The sequence below is a fragment of the Perca flavescens genome, chromosome 6 (genome assembly GCF_004354835.1).
Source record: "Perca flavescens isolate YP-PL-M2 chromosome 6, PFLA_1.0, whole genome shotgun sequence".
Lineage (NCBI taxonomy): Eukaryota > Metazoa > Chordata > Actinopteri > Perciformes > Percidae > Perca > Perca flavescens.
The window spans coordinates 9,575,262-9,599,714 of NC_041336.1; the positions used below are offsets into that span (position 1 = coordinate 9,575,262).

At 39.8% G+C, this 24,453-nt stretch overlaps 2 protein-coding genes across 13 annotated transcripts in view; both read left to right on the forward strand.

Annotated features, from left to right (window-relative positions):
• The window catches only part of agmo (alkylglycerol monooxygenase), a 64,676-nt gene extending 52,350 nt beyond the window's left edge, over positions 1-12,326 (forward strand). The window contains exon 13 of the mRNA XM_028580711.1: positions 12,084-12,326. Within this exon, the coding sequence (XP_028436512.1) occupies positions 12,084-12,164 (81 nt within the window). The 3' untranslated portion in view covers positions 12,165-12,326. The remainder of the gene's footprint in view (positions 1-12,083) is intronic.
• Positions 12,327-16,126: 3,800 nt separating this feature from the next.
• Positions 16,127-24,453, forward strand: part of dgkb (diacylglycerol kinase, beta) — a 114,211-nt gene continuing 105,884 nt past the window's right edge. For 10 of the 12 annotated variants that reach the window (XM_028580240.1, XM_028580242.1, XM_028580244.1 and 7 more), the window contains exon 1: positions 16,127-16,261. The gene's annotated coding sequence lies outside the window, so the exon portion shown is untranslated. Of the gene's footprint in view, positions 16,262-21,496; positions 21,595-24,453 lie in introns of all 12 variants that reach the window. The other 2 variants (XM_028580246.1, XM_028580251.1) reach the window with 1 other exon arrangement.

Sequence of the window (24,453 nt, forward strand, 5' to 3'; positions counted from 1 at the left end):
ATTGACAAGTCCTAAGGAGAAGGTCCAAATCACATATTTCTTGGGAAGACAGGGTGTACAAATAACAAGGTCACATGAGACACAGCCATCTTCTAACCGTATACATACTGGGAACTATATTCTCAGAAAGGCGAAGCACTGCTACTCTCTGCTCTTCACCACGGGGCTTCTCAAGTGCTTCAAGCAAATCACTCCGCCCAAGTAGCAGGAGTAGCAGTGCTTCGCCTTCTGAGAATATAGTACACAGTATACACGCTGTGACTATACAAATCACAACATGTAAATAGGAAAATGTTGCCGTTATTTTGTCACTTTTTGGGAGCAGTAGGCTAGATGGAGCTGGTTACCTCCAGGAATTATACTAAGCTAGGCTAGTGCTGGGGCCTCTGACAGAGTTACAACACGCACGGAGATGAGAAGGGTATGTATGGACTTATCTAACTCTGGGGGATACGGTGAATAAGCTAAAGTCCCAATAAGTTGGCGTGTTCCTTTAAACTGGATCAATCACATCATCCAACCCTAACTAAGCTCAGTGTCTGATACTGATCCAGTGTATCGATCGGTGCATTTCTAGCCTTTCGGAGGCCTTTCAGAGACCTTCAGCTGCTCCCGGACACTATTGACATTATTTTCTTTGTGGAGCTTAATGTCGAGCTCCAGTTTTGTTTGGCCTTCTCTGCCTTTCAAAGTAGCAGAGTGTGGGATTTAGTGGCATCCTAGCGGTGCGGTTGCAGATTGCAACCAACTGAATAGCTCTCCGCTTACCCCTTCCTTTCCAAGCGTGTAGGAGAAAGTACTAACAACATGAAAGGTCCTCTCTTGTCTTGTAGTGTTTTCTGTTCTGGGCTACTGTAGAAACATGGCAGTGCAACATGGCGCACTATGTGGAAGAAGACCCGCTCCCTATGTACTGTGGATATGGAGGGCTCATTCCAAGCTAACTAAGACACAATTATTCTTAGTTTCAGGTGATTATACACTAATGAAAACATTAAAATTAATATTACGGTTTTCGCGGTGGCCACTGCAAACTTGCTTGAGTACGCTCAAAACTCTACAATTACGTATTTTTGGCTGGCTCAACATTTGAAACTTCACAGTCTACAACCTAGATTGCTCTGTTGGTCCATAGTGCCCTTGACCCAGTCACCTGCTTTGACCCCAGCCCAGAAACGCATCGGCAGTCAGATGAACAAGGAGGCGGGTGGCAACAAACAACACACAACGCTGCACAACGGCGACACGCATCCCCTTCAAAAGTTTTAACAAAGAACCTGTGGAGCTGTTCTTTAAGGCCGGTTACGTTTCTGTTGCGTGTCATTTGCCTGGATCTTTCTATGTCTTTACACACCAGAAACACGGCGCTGCTGCTGCTATCCTTGTCAGGACACATGTATGTTTCCCACTGATAAAATGAAATACCATGTCAAACATAAATATATACTGATTTGATTACAGCAAAGACAACGTCGGCAGTATTGACGGCAAAATAGGCTACAGAATATTTTGTTCTGTATCGACAAGTTCAATATTAGAAAATCTATTTATTTTTTTTAATTACATTTATATCAAAACCTAGAGACATGTCATTTATTAATATGTATTCGTGTCTAAATGACACATAAACGTCTTTTCCTATTCTATTTTGCCAGGCATGTCACGCAGGCAGTGTGTAAGCTCTAACCTAACATTGGAGCCGCGGTGACCATGCTGAGTCCTTAAGATTCTCTACCTGACTGTTCAAGAGGCTTTGAGTTTAGGTGCACAGGCATCTGAAAGCTCAGTGATCTGTCATAGGAACCTCTCTTATATACATATTTCGTTCCCTCTCAGAGGTCTTGGGCTCCGGGGCACAATATATAACAATAATATGGACTCCTGAGCAGAGGTGTCAATTCCAGGTCCAGAAAGTAAAAGTCCTGCCATGTGTTTATTCCACCAATGAACTCAGCCAGCTGATTTTACTAATTAGCAGCTGATTTCACTAATTAGTAGTGAAATCAGCTGGCTGAGTTCATTGGTGGAATAAACACATGGCAGGACTTTTACTTTCTGGACCTGGAATTGACACTTCTGCTCCTGAGGAAACTTACTCACACTGCCTCATGTCCTCTCTACTTTGCTCTTGTGGGTCATATCCTGTGAACCTTATATTCTACCTGAATGCTCAAGACCTTATTCCCCCTCACAAAACCATCTCAAGCCTCTTCTTTCCTGACCTGCCTCTCAGAACAGACATCCTTTTCTTTTATAAGCAGCAACATTGCTCATTTTTTATCTCTGCACAGAGTCTGATTGCTGCCTCATGGCCACCCTCCTCAGCCCTGCACTTGTCAACCAGCCTTTTGGTTGAATTATTATCTTTGGAGCAACATTTTGTTGATGAATGGGTTCATCTGATCCTGTTTCACACTTTGCATTTCATTGTGGTGGTCAAACAAATGTAACTTGGTACATTTAGCATGTTTGTTGTTGTGCTAACACCTTGGAACAAGCTGGAAAAGATGGCAATTTTCTTTCTCCTTGCTGAGCTGATTACAGCCATACCACCTGTGCTGCATTACTCGTTGATTACTGCCTCTCTGGACTTGTCAGAACAGTTGGCTCCAGACTCCTCAGTAGGTATTCAAAATATCAGTAGGTAGATGATAGGAGTCTGGGTAAAGACGCACCTCTTACAGGCCTTCTTAGACCCTGTTTACACGTACATGGTTATTTTTACAAACGGAGACATTTCCCTTCGTTTGTGCCCTTCGTTTACACGCAAACGGAGAATTTGCCTCTGAAACCGAGTCTTTCTAAAAACTCCGGCCAAAGTGGGGATTTTGGAAATCTTCGTTTGCACGTTAACTGAGACAAACAGAGGTTTAGGCAGCCGAGAGAGAGAAAGAGGACGTGATTGGTTGCTGTTGTTGCTATTTTGGGGATTCTGATTGGCTAACGTGGGCTTGAGCTTCTCGTTACACTGCCACCTACAGGTCTGGCATGCTCTTGACGGCATTGATGGCATATATACACGGGTACATATAAACGAACACTTTTCTGAAAACGGAGGGGTTGAAATGTCCGTTTATGAAAATAGCCGGCCACGTGTAATGTAGACTCATTCTTCTGTACTTTTCTAAGGAATTCCATTGAACTTATTTACCCATCTTCTCTTTTCTCCATGTAAGTACAAAAAGGGGCTTGATTTTGCAAAAGCAATTGCATCCTCCTGCCCACTATTTTGTGTTTTTCTTTCATCCCTCCTTCCTAGATGCGTGCCCACTGCTCTGCCTTCCATGTTTCTGCCAACTAGTGCGCTCTTCACCAATCGGTCCACCATGGCCACCCAGGGAATTGGGGGTCTGCTGGGGTCTGAAGTGAAGTAAATGGTTACTCTTAAGGGTTTGTCTTGTGTTTTCAGTGAGGCATTATGGTCTGAAAGAGTTGTTGTTGACCTTCCAGCAGACACATGGTAAAAGAGAACAAACACCAGATGTGAAAAGGAAAACCTCTAAACAACTATCATTCTAGACCGCTTTGTGTTTTGCTACACTTTCACCGTGCAGCAACTGCTGTTTCACATGTGTTTTTTGTGTGGCTCAACTGTGTGTGTGTGTGTGTGTGTGTGTGTGTGTGTGTGTGTGTGTGTGTGTGTGTGTGTGTGTGTGTGTGTGTGTGTGTGTGTGAGAGACGCCGATATTTCACATGGCTGTGCTACAGAGCAGGCACTACGCTGACTCTCTGGTGGGACATTAACCTGCTCAGCGTATCCTTCCTGAGTCTGCTCAAACAACCCGCGCACAGAGACTGAATATCTGCTCATAATGAACAGACAGGAAGTCCTTTTTTGTGTGTGTGTGTGTGTGTGTGTGTGTGTGTGTGTGTGTGTGTGTGTGTGTGTGTCGGTGTGTCTGTGTGTGTGAGTTTGTAACATACATATGTTCCTGTGCATGTGTGCAAGTATACTTGTGTAGGATTGTGTGTCAAGTGTTGTGAGTGTGTATGATGTGTGTGCTGGTGCACCTGTGTGCTCTTAATGCACATTACAGTGTTAACTATCTGTGGCTGTACATGCACGTGTGAGTGTGTGTGTGTGTGTGTGTGTGTGTGTGTGTGTGTGTGTGTTTGTGTTTGTGTTTGTGCATGTTCTTGTATCTTGTATTCTTGTATAATGTTACCTGTACTTGTTTATATATTTAAATAAGGCTTACCTTTTTTAAAGGAGGAAATAAGAAAGTGATTTCCCCCCCCCAAAGTTGTTTGTAACTACTGTACAAAAAAATAGTTTCCTTTATCTTTTACAGTAGAGGCCTGTCACACAGGAGCTCTGAATATGTTTCTGTGAACAGAATGGTAAAAGAAAAATAGATAGTAAACACCAAGAAATTGTTTAATAAGCTGCTGATTATCCAGATTCTCTTAAAGAAATGTAATAGTATACAATCAGTGAATCTACAGACCGGTGCTACTTAGTACTTTATTGTCACAGTGCTGGTGTACAGATACAGTAAGTGAGCAGTGCAATTTTCTATCACTGTCTCACTTAAAGTAGCTCCACATTGTATCTTTGGATCAAACACCATAACTTATATTTTGTATGGTTTATTTTCACCAATTTAGTCCTGATGCAGTGAACTCAACCCACTCTGGCGCTGCAGCCAGGTTAAAACAAAAAGTTATTTTCCATCACAGTTCAGTCCAGGTCTGGTGGACTGTAGGCAGCCATATGGAGAGGGAGCTCTGGAAACATCCCATTACAGGTCATATATCACACGTCTGACAGCAGCCATTCTGCCTTGTTTTCATTTCAATCACGAGTGCAGCTGCAGCTTCAGAGCAGCGAGGCTCTGCCATGTTAACCCGCTGAAGGCTGGAAGATAGAAGTCGCCAGGGGCACCACAATGCACTCTGGGTGTTGAATGTTTCTGCTTAATGCTTTTTATCCATCAACAGCACACACAATGACTCAGTTCAGTGTGGAGTTGACCAGTTATGTTCTAAAGGTCATTACATATATTTTTATGTTGGGGCTGCAGATGGCCGTTATTTAATATTTTTATTTTTGACCATGTTTTAAATTACTGTGGATGCCCTGAAAGCCAAGGAAAACATTTAGAATGGTGTTGACACCATCTTGGGACCCTAAAACGTTTTGTTTAGATAAACTAGTATTTTTTGTATTGGCAATTCAACCATATTTCATTTGGGATTGAGGATATCTGAATATTACAGTATATTAGGCTTGAAATGCCTTTTAAATGTCTAATCTGAATGTTCATTTTAAAAAGGGGAAAAAACGTTGCTGTTCTAAGATCTAGAGCACGGCAATATGGCAATATAATAAATAAGTTTTCTCAAGCTTTGCAGTGATTCACTTTTTTAATCGACAAGACAAGACAGTTGAGCAGGAAAAATGGACTGTTAGTACCAGATGCTTCATCTGAGTAGAGCACAGACATCCACTTGAATAATCAGTTTCAGCAGATACAGTCATGTGAAAAAATTAGGACACCCATGCTAAACTTGACTAAAAAGAGGAACAAAAAAATTTGGAAATTGATCTTAATGCCTTAATTTAAAAAATGAGGAAGATATCCAACCTTTAAGGACACCAATTTTGTTTGTGAATGAATAATGTATCGTAAATAAATAAATGTTCTTCCTTAAAATACAGGAGGCATAAGTAAGTACACCCCTATGTTAAAGTGATGGTTCGGAGTAATTTCACCCTAGGGTCCTTTGCACCATGACCTCGAGCCAAACACCCCCCCCAGAAGCTTTTTTCAGCTGGGTCTAGCATTGGGAGAGTTAGCGTAGCAGCGTTATCAGCTGAATAGCTTAGCGCAGGGGCTAATGGACACACGTTTGTATCTCGTAAATGACCCCACTAATAATGCCCAAAATGATACCAAACTTCTACACTAGTACAAATAGGTTATGCACTCATAAGACGATGGATTGGAAAGTTTGTAAGTACACCAGAAGTTTATGAACACTTGCCTGCTCTCTTCTGCTCTCTGTTGCTGCTGCTACCTGCATCTAGACGAGTGCTTAGGGCCGTCTACAAATTACTACACCGAAAAGAGATATAACAAAAATATTTATTAATTTAATGATTAAATAAGGTAATGTCTCCAAACTTACCTCAGTTATTACTTCTCCCCTGCTAGTTATACTACAGTACTTAGTTAAAAAAAAAGTTAGCCCTAAGCACTCGTCTTACTGCCGGCAGCAGCAACAACAACAGAGAGCAGAAGCCAGCAGGCAAGTGTTCATAAACTTCTGGTGTACTTACAAACTTTCCAATCCATCGTTTTATGAGTACATAACCTATATGTACTACTGTAGACGTTTGGTATCATTTCGGGCATTATTAGTGGGGTGATTTACCAGATACAAACGTGGGTCCATTAGCCCCTGCGCTAAGCTATTCAGCTGATAACGCTGCTACGCTAACTCTCCCAATGCTAGACCCAGCTGAAAAAAGCTTCTGGGGGGGGTGTTTGGCTCCAGGTCATGGTGCAAAGGACCCTAGGGTGAAATTACTCCGAACCATCACTTTAAATTCCCATAGAGGCAGGCAGATTTTTATTTTTAAAGGCCAGTTATTTCATGGATCCAGGATACTATGCATCCTGATAAAGTTCCCTTGGCCTTTGGAATTAAAATAGCCCCCCCACATCATCACATACCCTTCACCATAGACTGGCATGGGGTACTTTTCATAAAATCATCTCTCAATGCAAATCAAACTAGCTATTAGGCTAACTGGAATAAAATCATGGAACAAAAACCAAACAAAAACGGCCGCACACTAATTCATCTGCTTCTGCTGTTTGGGTTTCTTGACATCAGCCTGACATCGTCAGACAGCTAGCTAGCTAACATTAGCTACCTGAACACATGCATGGACAGACGCCGGCTTCGTGTCTTGTAAAAGATATGATAACTCACCAACAACTACAAAGCGAGAGTCTGTCTCTCTCGTAGATGGTAGATAGCCAGAGCTAGCTCACCACTTGCAGTCACAACAGTCCTGTAAACTGTGTGCAAACAGTGCATCTATTCTCGTCACAGTTTACGGGACTGTTGTGACTCCAGTCACCTAATATAGCCAGCCAGTTGATTTTTTTACGATGTAGAAATGTTACACTTCCACTCAATGGAATTAATTTAATACATCCAGTCCTACGTGGGTCTTTACCATTAGTGGGATGAAAAAAACATAGAAGTTTGGCCTAAGTGTGGCGAAAAGCACAGCCAGTATCCTGAAGAATGATGTCCATATTGGACGATTCTGAAACCTCACAATTTACATCCAATGCCAACATGCAGAAAGTAGTGTGCCATTTATGGAGCGAGGCAGAAAGTGGAGGTCTGGGTGTGGATGGCTGTGTAGTACTTTCGTTTAGGAGACCAAAGTGTGCATCCCTTCACAAACCTGCAATTAACATTTGCCTTCTTATTACCCGTAATCACAATCACTCCCTAACTTCGATCCAGTGTAGAGTCCTAAACATCTTTTACTTGCCATAACTAAGACCTTCCCCCTAACCGTGACCACACAATAGTTGCCATCCGCGGGTATTGTAGAAAGTGAGAATATTAAGAACGTTGGCATTAGACTATATTGATGTTTTTGTCTGGCAAATAGTGTTATCATAAATCTTAATGACCTTAGTGAACTCTGAGCTTAATTTGAATCTCACATGCTACCATGTTAAAGTTATTTAGAAGAAGTGTTGGCCAGTGAAAGAGCTGTCTCCCCTGAATCAATAAAGCTCGACAAAGAGTCAGAGAAAATCTACAAAAGCCACATGTCCGTGGCTTTTTGTATTAATACTCTTAACAAAGTACCTACTACCCAAAACAAAGTGAGTGTGAGTCGATTTGCTGAGATCTCTACTTTGGGAGCCGCTGCTGTCCAGCCGTAGTGCTTATTTGTAGACGATCAAACCCGCTTCCTTCCACTATGTAATCTGTCCCACATGGATTTCCTACAGAGTCCATTAAAATGCAGTGCAGTGGGACTGAATGAGGAGAGAATGGAACAGAGAAAAATAGGTGCCCTTCTTTTGCCTCAACATGCGGCTTTGATAGAAACTTCTGTCATGTTTCGGTCGGTTTGAGTGAATTGTGATTTGCGAAGTTCCTGCCAAGCCTCTCGATCCCAATCCGTCTCCAAGATAGACGCAATGCAACTTGGAGCATTTGTAATCTTCCATCTGGTTTTCCTCTAATGAATTAAGACTTCTAGCCATCATGTTTAAATTGCATTGAGTGGATTTACCAGGAGCAGCAGGTTGTGAAACGACTTTATCCAGTAAGTTCCAGTAGAAGCCGAATGTCAGTGGGATGTTTACTTTGGGTCTTAGTCCTGATTTTCTTGTTAAAAAACTATACTACCCACAAACCCTAGTAAACCTGTTGGAAAGGTTAATGTTACCAGGCTGTAAAAAACATTGAATAAAATTGATAAATGTCGCTTCACTTTCTGCTGGTTTCAGTCTAAACCAGATTCTCAACTGGTGGGTCGGGAACCTGAAGTGGAACGTGGACCCTTTCTGGGTGGGTCGCGGACAGCTGGTCAAAAAAAAAAAAAAAATATTTAATACACATCTGATTTGGACTTTTATTTATTTCATTTAGAAAAAACATATTTTGACGGACATGCGTCAGATATGTGCTACAGTTTAGCGCCGTAGCCATGGGAACCATCATTTGATTAACGTTCACTTTAAGTTTGTGTTGATGTTCAGAGGCAAGATGGCGAAACGCAAATATGACCCGGAGTATTTCAGATGTGGATTTTTGTACATTGAGGATAAAATGAATGTCTTATTTTGTGCAGTTTTGATATTTCATTTATTTTAGTCAATTTTGTCCATGCAGTTGTCATGTTCCTCCTCAATTTCTTATTAATGTGCTCTGAAATGCACTTTGCACATGTAAATATGTCTATTTATGTTTTTTTTAAAAGATGACGTACTCGTGTTTTCGAAGGATATTTTTTGAATAATGAATTTGCTTTGTTTAAATTCTATAAAAGTGGGTCGCAACCCCTGGTCTAAACAGCCTTTGTCGGGTATATTAACACATGGAGTTGTAAAATGGATGTTAATTGAAATGCTCTTTTTTATTAACTATGAGATAGTGAAATTCACATTCATGATGAATATTGAAAAAAGCTCTGTTGTTGCTTTTGTGTCCTAATCTTTTGCCAGTGTAGTTTTGTTTAAGAAAAGATGCTTCATTGCCTTACTACATTACTATCAGTGTGTGTGTGTGTGTGTGTGTGTGTGTGTGTGTGTGTGTGTGTGTGTGTGTGTGTGTGTGTGTGTGTGTGTTTTCTCTGGCATTGGAGGAAGTATTCAGATCCTTTACTTTAACTTTAAGGAGCAATACCAGACTGTAAAAATATTAAATTGATAAAAAAGTGTGTACAGTATCGTTTGCAAAATATAGTTAATCTGTCAAAATAAAAGTAAAAAAAATTTAAACATAATTGAATTATTAACAATTTAACATTTTTAGGTTGTTGCAATGTTGTGGTTGAGGTAATTCTAACTATTTTTGCAGTTTATTCTATTACATTGCTTACTATTTCATAAGCTCATCATATTTTTATATATGTGAAAAGTAAGTAGTAAATATAGCTTTCAGATAAATGTGGTGGAGTAGAAAGTATAATATTTTCCTATAAAATGTAGTGGAATTGAAGCAAGGAATACAGAGACTAAAGTACCTCAACATTCTGACTGTATTTAAAGTAATGGGAGTCAGGAGGGATGGAAAAACGTACAATAATAAATATAGTAATAATACTGTACGTCATTACTACTGGATGGTTATGGGATCAGCAGTTAATCTCCTCTTTGAAAGTATTAAGGACACCACAGTTCATTGTTATTTAGCATCTTTTCTATGGTGGAAAAAAGTATTCAGATCCTTTCGTTAAGTAATCAATACCACAGAAACTTTCTCAATTTCAAGTAGAAGTCCCGCGTTTAAAGTGTATTAAAATGACCAGTAAAGTTTATTTAAAGTATTAAAAGTACTATTGATACAAGAGGATGTCATTGTTATAATATTGGATTATCATAAACGACTGCGTAAGCAACATGTTAATGTTGTAGCTCGGCTGGCGTAGTGGATCAGTTTTAACTGCTTTATATGCTGTTGGGTAGTTTGAAAATACACATTTTGTAAACGCATTTCTTTTACGTAAAATCTCAGTCTGTTAAGTAAGCTGTCACAGAAGTAGTGTTGTAAATGGTACAATATTTTTTCTCTGAAATGTAGTGAAGTAGAAGTACAGCATAAATTATCATCAAATGGAAACACTCAAGTAAAGTACAAGTTCAACAAAATGTCACTTGTGTGCAGTACTTGAGTAAATATACTTTGTTACATCCCACCACTGATCTGAATACTCTGGCTACTAAATGTCTGGCAACAGTAGAAAGAGATGTAGGTACTTTAATGATCAGGGCCACTAAAAAACCTTTCTTTGTCTCTTTGGGGAGGAGGTTGTCAGGTAGTGTGAGTTAGAAATGCAGAGCAAGGTCTATGCTCTCTCTTTCTCTCTCTCTCTCTCTCTCTCTCTCTCTCTCTCTTTGTGTCTCTCAGAGGAAAACAGCTGCCATGTCCAGGAGGAAACGTTGCTTTTTTTTCCCATCAGGCTGTTCTGCCTGTGATGGACAGCAGTCTGTTTTTGGCTTGGGCCGCGATGTAGTATGCAGTTTATGGGCCAGAACGCAGGGAGGGGTGGAGGCGAGAGCGGTTTCTGGCAGAGAGCACCACCCCCCCACCCCCCTCTCCCCCGATGACGGTGACCCCTTTGACCCCGTCGTGAGAGCATCATGGGAGAAGACCTGCCCATTAACCCCTGAGTCCACTATCTATATCACCCTGAGACTGAAGGCGCTCACTGTTTTCTTTCAATTAGGGATTCACTTTCACCTTGCCGTTCACCGGTCAAACATAAAACCTGTTTTTGTTTTTTTTTAAGATTGTGACAATCTATCTCACTTTTGCTCAGTGTAACATTTTGCAACGTACTAATTCGAGTAGGCTTCTGTAGTCGACCCAGCAGCTGATACTGAGGAGGACAAGTATCCGATCAATAGTGCCAAAATATTCATATCATACAATATGAACATGACGGAGGTCACATTTAGAGGTTTTCAAATTAAATTGAATATCTTATGTAATAAATCTAAGTGAAGGAAACATGTAATTTTATTTTAGGAAATGTCAGGAAGCTCCTAAAGTCAGGGTGAGCCTTCTCTCTGGGATAAATCAGGGCTTTATTCAAATACTTATTTTGGGAAACAATCGATTATAATGAAATGGTTCCACAAATGCAAGAAAAAAAAAGTTCATGTTTAAAAAACTACTGTTCTGTAGGTATAATACGTCACTTGTCTATGTTAAAAGTGGTATAACTTAAAGATATCTTGAATTGAAACAATTAGTTGATTAGTCAGAGAGGTAATCAACATATTTTCTTAAGCAAAAATGTCCAAATTTCACTGGTTCAACCTTCTCAAATATGAATATTTGCTGGTTTATATGATCATAAACTGAAAATCTTTGAGTTTGGGCTGTTACCCGGATAAAATAAGCAATTTAAATATGTTAACTTCTGCTTTGAGAAATTGTTATGGGCTTTTATTTTATATATTTATTTTTTGTACTATTTTCTGATATTTTATAGACGGATCGATTAATCGGTTAATTGGCAGATTAAATGGTATTGAATTTGAATCTAAAGATATTCTCAAAACATTGGTTATTCAATATATTGACAGAGCATTGTCTATCTTTGTACTCGAGCTGTCTGCTCGTTAACACTTTAAACATCTTCTTCTTATCAGATTTTCAGCCTCGCCCAGAGAACAGAGCAGCTATTGTCGGCTTTTAATGCTTAAAACAACACTTAGTGTAACTACACTAACACCTCAGCTTGTATATCTTTTATTCAGAGTCTCTACATGTTGTCGCATCCATCATTATGAAAGACATACTGTATCTGATCCTAACCCCTTCTCTCTCTCTCTCTCTCTCTCTCTCTCTCTGTCGGTGTTGTGCAGGCCTTTGTCTCCCTCTCTCTGCTTTACTGGGTTCTGCAGGGCTTCTCTCAGCTGCTCAGCATCAAGAGGAAGGCCGACTGAGTCAAGACAGAAAGAATCATCACACACAGTCATAAACGTACCTGTTATAAAACAAGTGGTGCTTATACTGATGCCTTTCAGTTTTACTTTTGACTTGCACAACCCTGTACAGTACATTCTTCATTTCTCCTTGCAATAAAACATTTTTAATGTTGTTCTAAATTTCTCCATTTATGATTTGTCTAAAAATGCACACAGTCCAGACAGAAAATAAAGACAAAATGAAGCCCTGAATGTTTGTCGAAAGGGCAGACTGTTCGTATAGATTCTTCCTCCAGATCTTCAATCCACAGCAGATGGTGCTGTTATCAACTGCCAAAAAGTCTTTTAAATCAACATCTTGTTTACAAGCGGCACCTGTGTTCAATCAAACTCACACATCAGCGTACTAGAGAGACATTAGGGCGCATGTTGAAGTTCTGAGATCGAGCAAAAACAAAGGAGACAACTGCAAGAAAATCTCTTCTGAAAAATTAACGGATTATAATTTCAGATTTATGGCAGGGTAAGATTTAAGTGCTAGGTGTAAAGCAACAAATACAATTCTATGTCATTTATGTATATTTTAATATAAAGTATTGAGTGTGAGATCGCTCTCCACACAAAGCATCAAAAGGTCTTACAGAATGCACCTAAATACACTGACCATTATGCAAGTAATAATTTATTAAGAAGAAAAATAAATAAATAAAACGTTTTGGTCTCAGACCTGAAACGTTGAATTTTTCTACTTTTGATCATATCCTACGCACCTGCCCGACAAAAGAGGGGTGCAAAAAAGCTTTCCTACGTTATAATGTAAAATGTAAAAATATGTATATCAGTGTGACCTATAGTAATCATTATGAAAACATTGCATTATGCAGAATATATATGAATATTCATGATGTGTCTTATTAAAGTGATGGTTCGGAGTAATTTCACCCTAGGGTCCTTTGCACCATGACCTCGAGCCAAACACCCCCCCAGAAGCTTTTTTCACCTGGGTCGAACTTTGGGAGAGTTTGCGTTATCAGCTGAATAGCTTAGCGCAGGGGCTAATAGATCCGAAGTGTCTCTTAACATTACCCCACTAATAATGCCCAAAATGATACCAAACGTCTACACTAGTACATATAGGTTATCCACTCATAAAACGATGGATTGTAAAGTTTGTAAGTACATCAGAAGTTTATGTAAATAACACTTGCCTGCTGGCTTCTGCTCTCTGCTGTTGTTGTTGTCGCTGCTGTTACTACCGGGCAGTAAGAGTGCTTAGGGCCGTCTACAAATTACAACACCGAAAAGAGATGCAACAAAAATATTTATTAATTTAATGATTAAATAAGGTAATGTCTCCAAACTTACTTCAATTATAACTTGTCTCCTGCTAGTTATATTACAGCACTTACTTTAAAGTTTAATTAAAAAATATTTTTGTTGCATCTCTTTTCGGTGTTGTAATTTGTAGTCGTCCCTAAGCACTCGTCTTACAGCAGCAACAACAACAGCAGAGAGCAGAAGCCAGCAGGCAAGTGTTGTTTACATAAACTTCTGGTGTACTTATAAACTTTACAATCCATCGTTTTATGAGTGCATAACCTATTTGTACTACTGTAGACATTTGGTATCATTTCGGGCATTATTAGTGGGGTAATGTTAAGAGACACTTTGGATCCATTAGCCCCTGCGCTAAGCTATTCAGCTGATAACGCTACTCTATGCTAATTCTCCTAGTGTTCAACCCTGGTGAAAAAAGCTTCTGGGGGGCGTTTGGCTCGAGGTCATGGTGCAAAGGACCCTAGGGTGAAATTACTCCGAACCATCACTTTAACAGGTCAACAGATGGCATCACTCTACTGTACATATGTGCAGCACGCTCATGGTGACTTCAGAAATACCAGACATCTTATCAAATGTGTTCACTTGACAGATGCTCATAACATCTGTGAAGAACAGTCCACAGTATGAGATAATTTGTATGTGTTTGCCATTTTAAAAAAAAACAAGTAAAAAAGATATCACATCCACAAAATACAATCCTGTGGCCGGGTTAGCTCAGTTGGTAGAGCAAGCGCGCATATATAGAGGTTTACTCCTCGACGCAGTGGCCGTGGGTTCGACTCCGACCTGCAGCCCTTTGCTGCATGTCATTCCCCTTATCTGTCATGTCTGACCTTCTGCTGGCATATGGCATCGACATTGAAGATTTAATAGTATTGCCACAGAATCCTTTATTATCAGACCATTTTCCCATGACATGGTGCTCTTTGGATGCTTTTATATAGACCTTAGTGGTCCCCTAATACTGTATCTGAAGTCTCTTTCATTTAGACGTTAGTGGTCCCCTAATACTGTATCTGAAGTCTCTTTCCTGAAATTCAGCCTTGGTGCAGAATTACAGCCACTAGAGCCAGTCCCACAATGAGCTTTCCTTAGGATGTGTCATTTCTGTGTCTGTAGCTATTGAGGAGGAGAGAGGGGGGCAATGTGGAGGTGTGGCCTTGACCAACTGCCACTTTGCTCTTTGAAAGCCATGATGTCTCTCTCTCATTGGTGGGCCAAATTCTCTGGGCGGGCAAAGCAGAGAAAGGGGAGGTATTGAAGTATCTTCAATGATACAGTTATAACAGTTAGAGATAAAATTCACTTCTAATGGTTCACCTTTAAACTACAAGACCTGACATATACTTAGACTGCTTTTATCCTATAGACCTTCAACAACTAATGTTAAAGGTCTCTTCAGCTAAGCCATCTACCTGTCTCTAAGGCTGCGTTCAGACTGCAGGCAAAAGTGGCCCAAATCCGATCCAAATCTGATTCAGCATGTTTCCTTGAACTAGGGTGGCACCTAAATCATGGTTGCAGCTGCTCCGCGCCCTGCTATGACCCGCTACGTTCTGCAGTACCCTGCTACATCCTGTAATGGCCTGTAGGGCCCTGCTATGCCAGGAACTACTACAACTATTATTTCTGGTCATTTTTCCAGTATCTTTATTGTGACTATTATCGCCACTGTTCATCACACCCCCAACCGGCACCGTCAGACACCACCTACCTCCGAGGTTTCTCCCTAAAAATAAGTTTTTCTCACCACCCGAGGTTTTTTCCTAAAGTGAGTTTTTCCTTACAACTATCGCACTAAATGCTTGCTCTTGGGGGAATTACTGTAATTTTTGGTTCTTTGTAAATTATAGAGTGTGGTCTAAACCTACTCTTTCTGTAAAGTGTCCTGAGATAACTCTTGTTCTGATACTATAAATAAAATTGAATTGAATTGGAAATTGAAATTAAAGGCCTATACAATACAATATACAATATCTGTTTGAGTGTGCCTTTCCTACGTGGAACTAAAGCAGTTATATTGCTCTTTTGAAAGCCACCACAAAACAGTAATTTTACCTCTCAGAACATGAAAGTTGCTGCCTTGATCGGTTAGTTTGTTTGTTAGTTTTGTCATTTCCTAACCCTTTTAAAACACAGAAGTCACACAATAAGACAAACTAACTAATCGAGGCAGCGGTAGACCAGCAACTCCCTTGTTCTGCAAGGTAAAATTACTGTTTTTGTCAAAGGAGTCTGGTGGTTTTGAAGAGAGCATAGATGTACACAAAGGCATCAGCTCCCTGTCAAAAAGGGCTGTCTGACGGCAAGGTAAAGTGGTGAAAAGATTCTAAATATACCTAACACTTGAACAGATATTGATTTTTTTTAATGGTCCTTTTTTTAGGTGGCTAAAATCCATTTAGCTGCTTCCCCGGTCAACAGCAATAAGCTACATTGCTTAGCTTTGGTGTCGGTACTCGTGCCTGCTTCTCCAAACTGGAAGCATGCTGACTTTTTATCTACTGTATGTAATACACTGAGTATGGAAAAGTACCTCATACAACCCCACTTTAAAAGAACTGAACTATCCCTTTAAAATTCAGCAACTGTTTAAACCGAACACCTGCTGTGACATCACTGATTAGGGTTTGGCCAGACATTCAACATGCCCAGAGCTCAAATGTTTGAACCCATGAGGGTATTACCAAAGAATTTCTAATAAGACTGGCTTTGACTGTATACAAAGAAAAATGGAGTAACCAACAGAGAATACCATTAAACAGCATCACGATGTGAGTATCATGACTGAAATTACATTTCTGGTAAGTTTGTTCCTTTGTGTTTAGCTAGCAGCACTTGCTAATGTCATTAGCTATACATGCTAATGAACAGACCAGAGGCAGATTATGTGTTTGCTTGGTGACAGTAACATGTAGAATCTGTCTGATGCTCCTCATGGTTTCAGTATGATAAAGAGCAAGAGCTCACTGTGATTCAGTGTGGACTTGCCCTTCCCATACTAAGTTTTTGGTAGGGGAAATTGGGCCTTTTGAATAGAAAAGTTCATTTAAACCACCACTCTAAATTGATGAACACAACAAAAAACTTAATTGCAGGTCACAAAAGGATGCTTCCAGCTCTTCTGTCTGATGCTCCTCATGGTTTCAGAGACCATAAAGAGAAATGCAGTGGCAGCTTTCTGCTCCGTGTGATTCAGAGTGGTTTCAAGGCATAAAGACCCGAAACTTTGGGGAGACATTAGTTCTTCGAATAGCAAGTTAAAGGAGCAGTATGTAGGATTTAGGTGGATTTATTGGCAGAAATGTATTATGATATTCATAATTATGTTTTCATTAGTGTATAATCACCTGTAACTAAGAATAGTTTGGGGCTGTTTGGCAGCAAATAGTTCATAGTCAACTGTTCAAAACGTCAACCCAAACAGGGTTATGAGTAGAGTCACAAAAAGAAGCTTACATTTATCATATGCCAATATCAATTCTGATTGGCTGTTTGTTTCCAATTATGAGTTTTCTGTTGCACGACAAAACAACGTTTGTACACGTAACGTAGACATGTTCCACCAAAACAAGTTCCTTCCCGAGGCTATTTTGCAGAGGCAGCATTGCTCTCTCCGGAGCTTAGTGCCACCCATGACGATTGTGATTGGTTTAAAGAAATGCCAATAAACCAGAGCACGTTTTTCTCCCATCCCGGAATACTGTGTGGACTAGCCAGACCCTCCTTTGCAGCGCTTTGGAGGAAGGTCTGGCAAAGCAAGACTAGATGTAGGATGACACTGTTTTCACCTGTATCTGTTAAAGGGGAAAAGTTTGTGCTCATCACAAATCTTAGTTTTAAGGTATAGACACATGTGGAGCACATTCACATATGAGCAGGATTTGTGAGATGAACTGCTTTATTTAAAGTTCTCATATTATGCTTTTTGGCTTTTTCCCTTTCCTTTATTGTGTTATATATCTTTTTTGTGCACGTTATAGGTTTACAAAGTGAAAAAGCCCAAAGTCCAACCCAAAGGGACTTACCATCTCCAACAGAAAACCCTGTTCACAAACTGCTCCAAACAGCTCTATTGTAGTCAAGCCTTTACTTCCGTGATGAATGTGGGTCACTTTGTAACACACGTTATAATGCTCGCCTAGCTGCTAGCGTGGCACGCCCTCATGCTCTGCTTCTGACTAGCTTGTAGTGCTTACTTAGCTACTGTGCATGTGACTCCCAACAAAGATGGAACAGAAGTGTGATTCCTCACTCTGTAGCTAAAACAGAGAGCGCAACACACAGGGTGAAAAGAGGAGCTGCAACAATGTGCAGTACAACCAAAAATATGGTGTTTTTTGAAAATTAAACCATGTAAACCTATTCTCATATAACCTCTAAATAGGCCTGTCGCAATAGTCAATAAATCAATTAATCGCATGATGAATAAAACTGAGCTTGATAATTTTTCCGGCCGTGATAATTTCCATTTGCATGCTTGTTTGTTTTCCTCTGCCGCGACGGTACCAGAAATAGAGCAGACGGACCGCTACAGTTTATTAGAAAATAGCATTGTGGACACTGAATTTGATGAATTTAGTGTTTATCAGACCCCAGATGAGACAAGAAGCTAACATTAGCGAACGCCGCGGTGACAATCCCTCTGCTTCTGACTCCCCGCTGCAGGAGACGCTGTATTCCTCCGATACGCTGTATTAACGTTACTGTTTTAAAAACTTTTTCCAGGTTAGTGGGGGTACATACCGCTCAAAACCAACATGAAAACCGTAGCAAGTAATGTTCACTCAGCGTTTTGTTTTGTTGTTAAACTGTGTGTAAAATGAGCGATGACGTTAAATCACCGGTTTCAGGTAACGGCACCGTACAGACTACGGTACCGTCTATTTGCTGGATGGTTTCAAGCTAACGGTCGATAGCTAACATTAGCAGATAAGCCTGTTGACAGCGACGGTATTGTTCATATTTTGGCACAATTTTTCTGACCGTAGTAGTGCTCATAGTGACTGAAAATGTGATGTGAGATGCTAAAAAGAAACGCTGTTTTCAGTTAACGTTAACGTTTTGATTGGGTTTGGTTTTTATTCCAGTGCATTTTTTGTTAACGGAGACTGAGAGTCCATTTTATTTATTGTTTTTGGTTGTTTTGTTCATTTATTGTGGATATTTAAAATGTCTTCAGTTCCAATGTTAAATATTCTTTAGAAATAAAAGTTTATTGATCTTTGAAAAGGTGTACCTGCATTATTATGCCATTACCATTATGTTAGATGAAAATGGTCTCTCAACGACAATATTATTGTTTATCGCAATCATTTCTGGGACAATTTATTGTCCAGCAAAATTTGTTCTTGTGACAGGCCTACCTCTAAATACAATTTATGAACCTGAAAATGAGTATAATATGAGCACTTTAAGCCAGTTGGTGTTCAATATGCAACTTACAGTACAAGTGAGATGTGGAAACCTTCAGTGTCCATTCTTAGTGAAGCATTGTGTCCAGTAGTTCAAATTCTGCATAGCAGTCGTGCACTTCCAAATACCATTGAAGGCAGGTGCCGGGCCCCAATTACTTCTAGAACTAATTACTGTATATTTCAACATAATACTATTGTATTTTACATATTTGATACCAAAAATTGTTTACAAAATTAGGATGGGTCTAAAAATACCTATGGTATGTTTTTTTAAAAGGATAAGTTCAGTCTGTTTTAATCCAATTCTCACATTTTTTGGTTGTTGTAATTATTTCTCCTGTTCATACTAACCATTACGAGATCCTTTCCTAATACACTTCCAGTGTAAGTGATGGGGTACAAAATCCACAGTCAGCCCTCTGTGGAGCCCTTTTCTCACACTGGATGCTCAGTTGACTAACCGTATTAACTCCTTGATATTTTCAAACTCATTATCTGCAGTCCATTTATTATACCATGACAATTTTATCTGTGACCTGTTTTTCTAAATCTTCTTTGGCAAAGATTAACATCACTTCTCTGTGCTGCTCTGCCCATATTCTCTGCTTTTTAATGATCGGTTGGGTTATTGAAGCGATCCAATGAAAGGTTGAAAAGCTGACATACAGTATTGATCTAAGTGTGGAAGGATATGGCCTTCACCTTTTACATGAAATCCTGCTAATAGGCAGTGAGGGAATTCTGCCCAGGGTCTCGCTTAAGGGAACGAGGAGATGTAGCTCAAGAAAGAATCAATGAGACAGTCAGTGTGAATTAAATCGCGCTGTAATATAAAAGGGAGCCAAAACAAACCAGCAGTTATTTCATCCTGGGCAGCTATTTAACAACCTCTGAATCATCTGAAAAAAAAAAATGCAATTGTATTTAAAAAAAAATCATCTAAACATTTCCTGTAATTAACACTGTCACTTAAAGGATAAGGAGGGCAATATTCTCTCAATTAGTCTACCGATACTTTCCGACTTCTCTAACCTGTCAGTGGCACTCAGGCCCAAGCCCATTGGTTCCTAACATTGACAGAATTATTTTCAGCTATATAGTAGAGCTGCACGATATGAGGAAAATATGAGCTAACGTAGTTGAATGTCGCCATAACGATATAACTTGCGATAAATAAACGGATATTAAAATTTTCTCAGTTCTGCCTTTCTTCTGCTTTCAGTATTCTGCTAAAACATGTGAAATTGCTTGTTGAATTTAAAAGAAAATCATTTCCAACATTTTATTGAACAAATTGAATTGAACATAAAATGCGATATGTCGCAGTGTTTCGTTTCGTTTTATTGTGCAAGTTGATATCGTGATAACGATAAAAAAAACCAATATATTGTGCAGCCCTGCTATAGAGACCAAAACCATTTTTTTGTACCAGGCTGTAAACATGTTTATTTCTTCTGTAAAACTGGGCATGTCAACGTGGGGATCTATGGGGATCCCGTTCAGAGCCAGCCTGAAGTGGCCACTCGAGGACCTGCAGTTTTTGGCACTTCTGCATTGGCTTCTTTTTTAGCATTTGGGTTTAACTCAACTAATGCGTTCATTGCAGGGGTGCTGTGTGTGATTGATTTGACACATTTGATGCTCTAGTGAGTATTTGGGGCAGCATGTTGGTGTACTGTTTGTGGGATTGAGTCAAAAGAAACTACAGTGTGTGTGTGATGATTTTTCTGACTTTCCCTTTAGCGCCACTATGAGTTTCACCTTTGTGATTTTGAGTGAAATGTCTCGACAACTATTCAGTGTGTAGCTAGTCTGGATCAACAATGGTTTATTTACTGGATAATCGCTGGATGTCCCTTGCCTTTCAGGAAAATTTAAGCTAACAAGTTACAAGCTCAAAATGGCAAGTTTTGAAGACAATTTGGATCATGCAACAAGGCTGGTCTGCTTGTTTCTTTTGGGGAATGGTTGTAAAGATTTACAAGAATATGTTTACGTAATTTACTCTCTAACTGGGACGTTTTGGAACTGAATAGCGGGGACTTGCTATGGACAAAATACACGCTGCAATGCACTGGTAAGAGCAAATTACATTTAACCATGTATTCAGCTAATTTAAATAGCTCACGTTACTGTATTGTGTGACGATTAACTTAATTTAATATTTTATGGCATTTTCCTTTAGAATGTAGCTAACATGCTAAATTAAGATGGTGTACATTGTAAATATCATACCTTGTACACCAACGCCATGCCAGTTGTCACTGTGAGCATGTTGCCCTGCTAGTGTTAGCATTTAGCTCAAAGTACAGCCTCACAGAGCTGCTAGCATGCCTGTAGACCAGTCTTGTTAATAGTTCTTGGACAACAATGGAGATTTATGGCACAGAGGAATACACTTCTAGGCTTTTGATAGACAGGCAGTAATTTTGGTCTTTTCATTAGATTTGTTGACAATAACAAATGTGGAATGTCACCACACAAACACACAACACTCAAATTAGGAATGGAATAGTGTCACTGTCAAGAAGATGATGGAAATTGAAATGAAACAAAAAATATTCAAAGGCCTCTCTGTTTTCCTTCACACAGAGAGAGACCGAGGATTGCAGTGCCTCTGCTGCTACCCACAAGATGTGAATGAAGATATTCGCATGCCAGTTTGATATCATCACAGCACTTGCGCTAGCGTAAGAATGTGTTCTGCTCACTGGGTCGAGTACAAATCACATCAGCAGTGGTCAGGAAAACCTGCGAACGCCTGAATGAACCAGACAACCACCAATATCACCTTTCATGTGCTGCTACAATAGTGTAAATGCATGATTGTGCTTCCCCTCATTAGTAAATCTGCTATCAAGTGCATCTACAAGATTTTGACGTGAGGTGTCTTTGAGATAAAAGCTTTTTTTGAAAACCGTGGCATTCATGTCAATTAGTCATGATGAGTTGGAGGGGCACACTTTTTAAATCTCCATGTCATGGTTTATATTTACTTACCACAATAAATAAGGTTAAGTAAATCTGTTTTATATTGATCCATGGTAATACTTTTGGTTTAAAGGTGCAATGTGTAATACTGGCAGCTAGCGGTTAAAATAGTTACTGCACTACCAATTCAAAATACTGGAGAGTCGTCTCCCCCGCCCCCTCCTGCCCAGACTCGAAGTTCACGGAGGTTGCCAGGCTGAGACCGCAGCATTCACAACAATGTAGCTGGACGCTTTTCTCACATAGCCAGACATTACTCCACAGCACAGCAGAGTAGCTAACGTTAGATGCTAGTCTCACATAGCCAGACATTACTCAACAGCACAGCGGAGTAGCTAACGGTAGATGCTGGCTATATTGACAGTCATAAAAGCCCATGCTCACGCAGAGCTCTGTAACCAACTGACAGACACACTTTTTCGGCTTAAAATTACAGTATGAACCGCTAAAAACACAACAACCTTACGGTCCTCTCCACACGCCAGTCAGGCACACTTCCCCGGCTTAGAAATACAATACGAAACGCTAAAAATACCACTACCTTGCCGACGGAACACACTTCATTGGCTTAGAATTACGGCAACAATCGCTAAACACACTGCAAACTCATAGTCTCCTCTTTCCGATTTACAGCCCCCCTCTCGTGGCTTAAAATAACTCACCGTTGTCGGCTCCAGCCGCTGAAGAGGCTACACTCTGTAAACAGCCGTGGGCTGCCCGGTAACGTTAACAGTTAGCAGGGTTAGCATGGCGGCGTTAGCCAGGACCAGTCGGGATCACTTTACTGGCTATGTCTCAATTGTTTTTGCAAGTAACCAACTCGGTTACTCTAGCTATATAATTCAATGTGAGCACACAAATGTTGAAATGACAAAAAATGCCCGTCCCTAGTAGCTGTGATAAATTAGCGTGAAGCTAATGCTTACCGGTTCAGGAGAAATAAGCCAACTCTGCGTCCTTTTGGGCTCTAAGCTGTCTCCATCTTTCAAATACATCTCCAATATTTACCAGGGGATTGTTACGTCTCTGGTCATGCAACTGTTAGAAACATGCTGTTTTCTTTTTTTATGTCATGTAGAATATATATCCGTTGATCCTGTTCGTTTGTTTGCTGCTTTCATGGCTGTACTAACGTTACAGCTGTAGCGCGCTGTGTTTGCGTTTTTACAGATATATCTGGCAACCCGGCCTGCCTGTCAAACTGGGCCGTTGATAACAACACACAGATCAAAACATAAACATAAATTCCGTCACGGAATGTAAATTTCAAAAAGAAAAAAATACTGAAATTAGCATTGTTGTCAGAAAAGATAGTATTTCAGTTTAACATGTTTCCTTAATATCTGATGAGGCATTGGTGTCATTTTTGGATTTATTACAGTACAAATATTACATATTGGACCTTTAATACTGATGATAGAATGTTTTCATTCTGATTAAATAACTCTTTTTGGAATAAGAATTTGTGTATGGTTTTTCCACAAAGGGCTTTTCTTCCTCATTGAAAACAAAGTTTGGAATTTATGACCATGTAAAAATAGCAAGAGTTAAATGACATGATTGATATCACACACAGACTAATCTCATGAAGTGGCGTACGTATGCCATTTTTGGCGTGTTATCAAGACGCATACTTGGTTTAGAACTTACCTGCTGGATAGCAATTCTTTGTGTGCATTGGGGATTTTGTCTCGGTCAGAATGGCCATTATGTGTGGAGTTCCCCAAGGTTCAGTTCTTGGGCCATTATTGTTTAATCTCTCCATGCTCTCCATGTTATAAAGAAACACAACATAAATTACCATAACTATGCAGATGATTCACAGCTGTACATATCCTTATTAATTGTATTTATGATATCAATATGTGGATGTCAGAGAACTTCTTACAACTAAACAAAGATAAATCAGAAATACTTATCTTTGGTGCTAAGGCTCAAAGACAGAAAATTGCGGCTCATCTCAGTTCTCTCTCTGGAGAGCAAATTTGAAGCTAGAAATCTGGGTGTAATATTAGACTGATTTAAATTTTAAAGGAACACGCCGACCTATTGGGAATTTAACTTATTCACTGTAACCCCCAGAGTAAGACAAGTCGATACATACCCTTCTCATCTCCATGCGTGCTGTAATGCTGTCTGACGGTTCCAGCATTAGCTTAGCCCAGCACAGATCCTGCAGGTAACTGGTTCCAAGTAGCCTACTGCTCCGAATTGTGACAAAAGTGACAAAATAATGCCAACATGTTCCTATTTACATGTTGTGATTTGTATAGTCACAGCGTGTACAAAAAACAACGTAACATTAGACACAGCTGTCTTCTAACAGTAAACAAACCGGGAACTATACACTGTTAGACTTTTTATTGTATATTTGCGGTAACTCACTGGCAACGTGTTGCCAGTGAGTTACTGTAACTAACCCATTACAGTACCATAACTGTACATGTTATTTACAGTATGATGCCCTTACCGCAGTTCCATTGTACAGTATAATACCCTTACTGTAACTTAGTTTTACAGTATAATACCCTTACTGTAACTTAGTTTTACAGTATAAT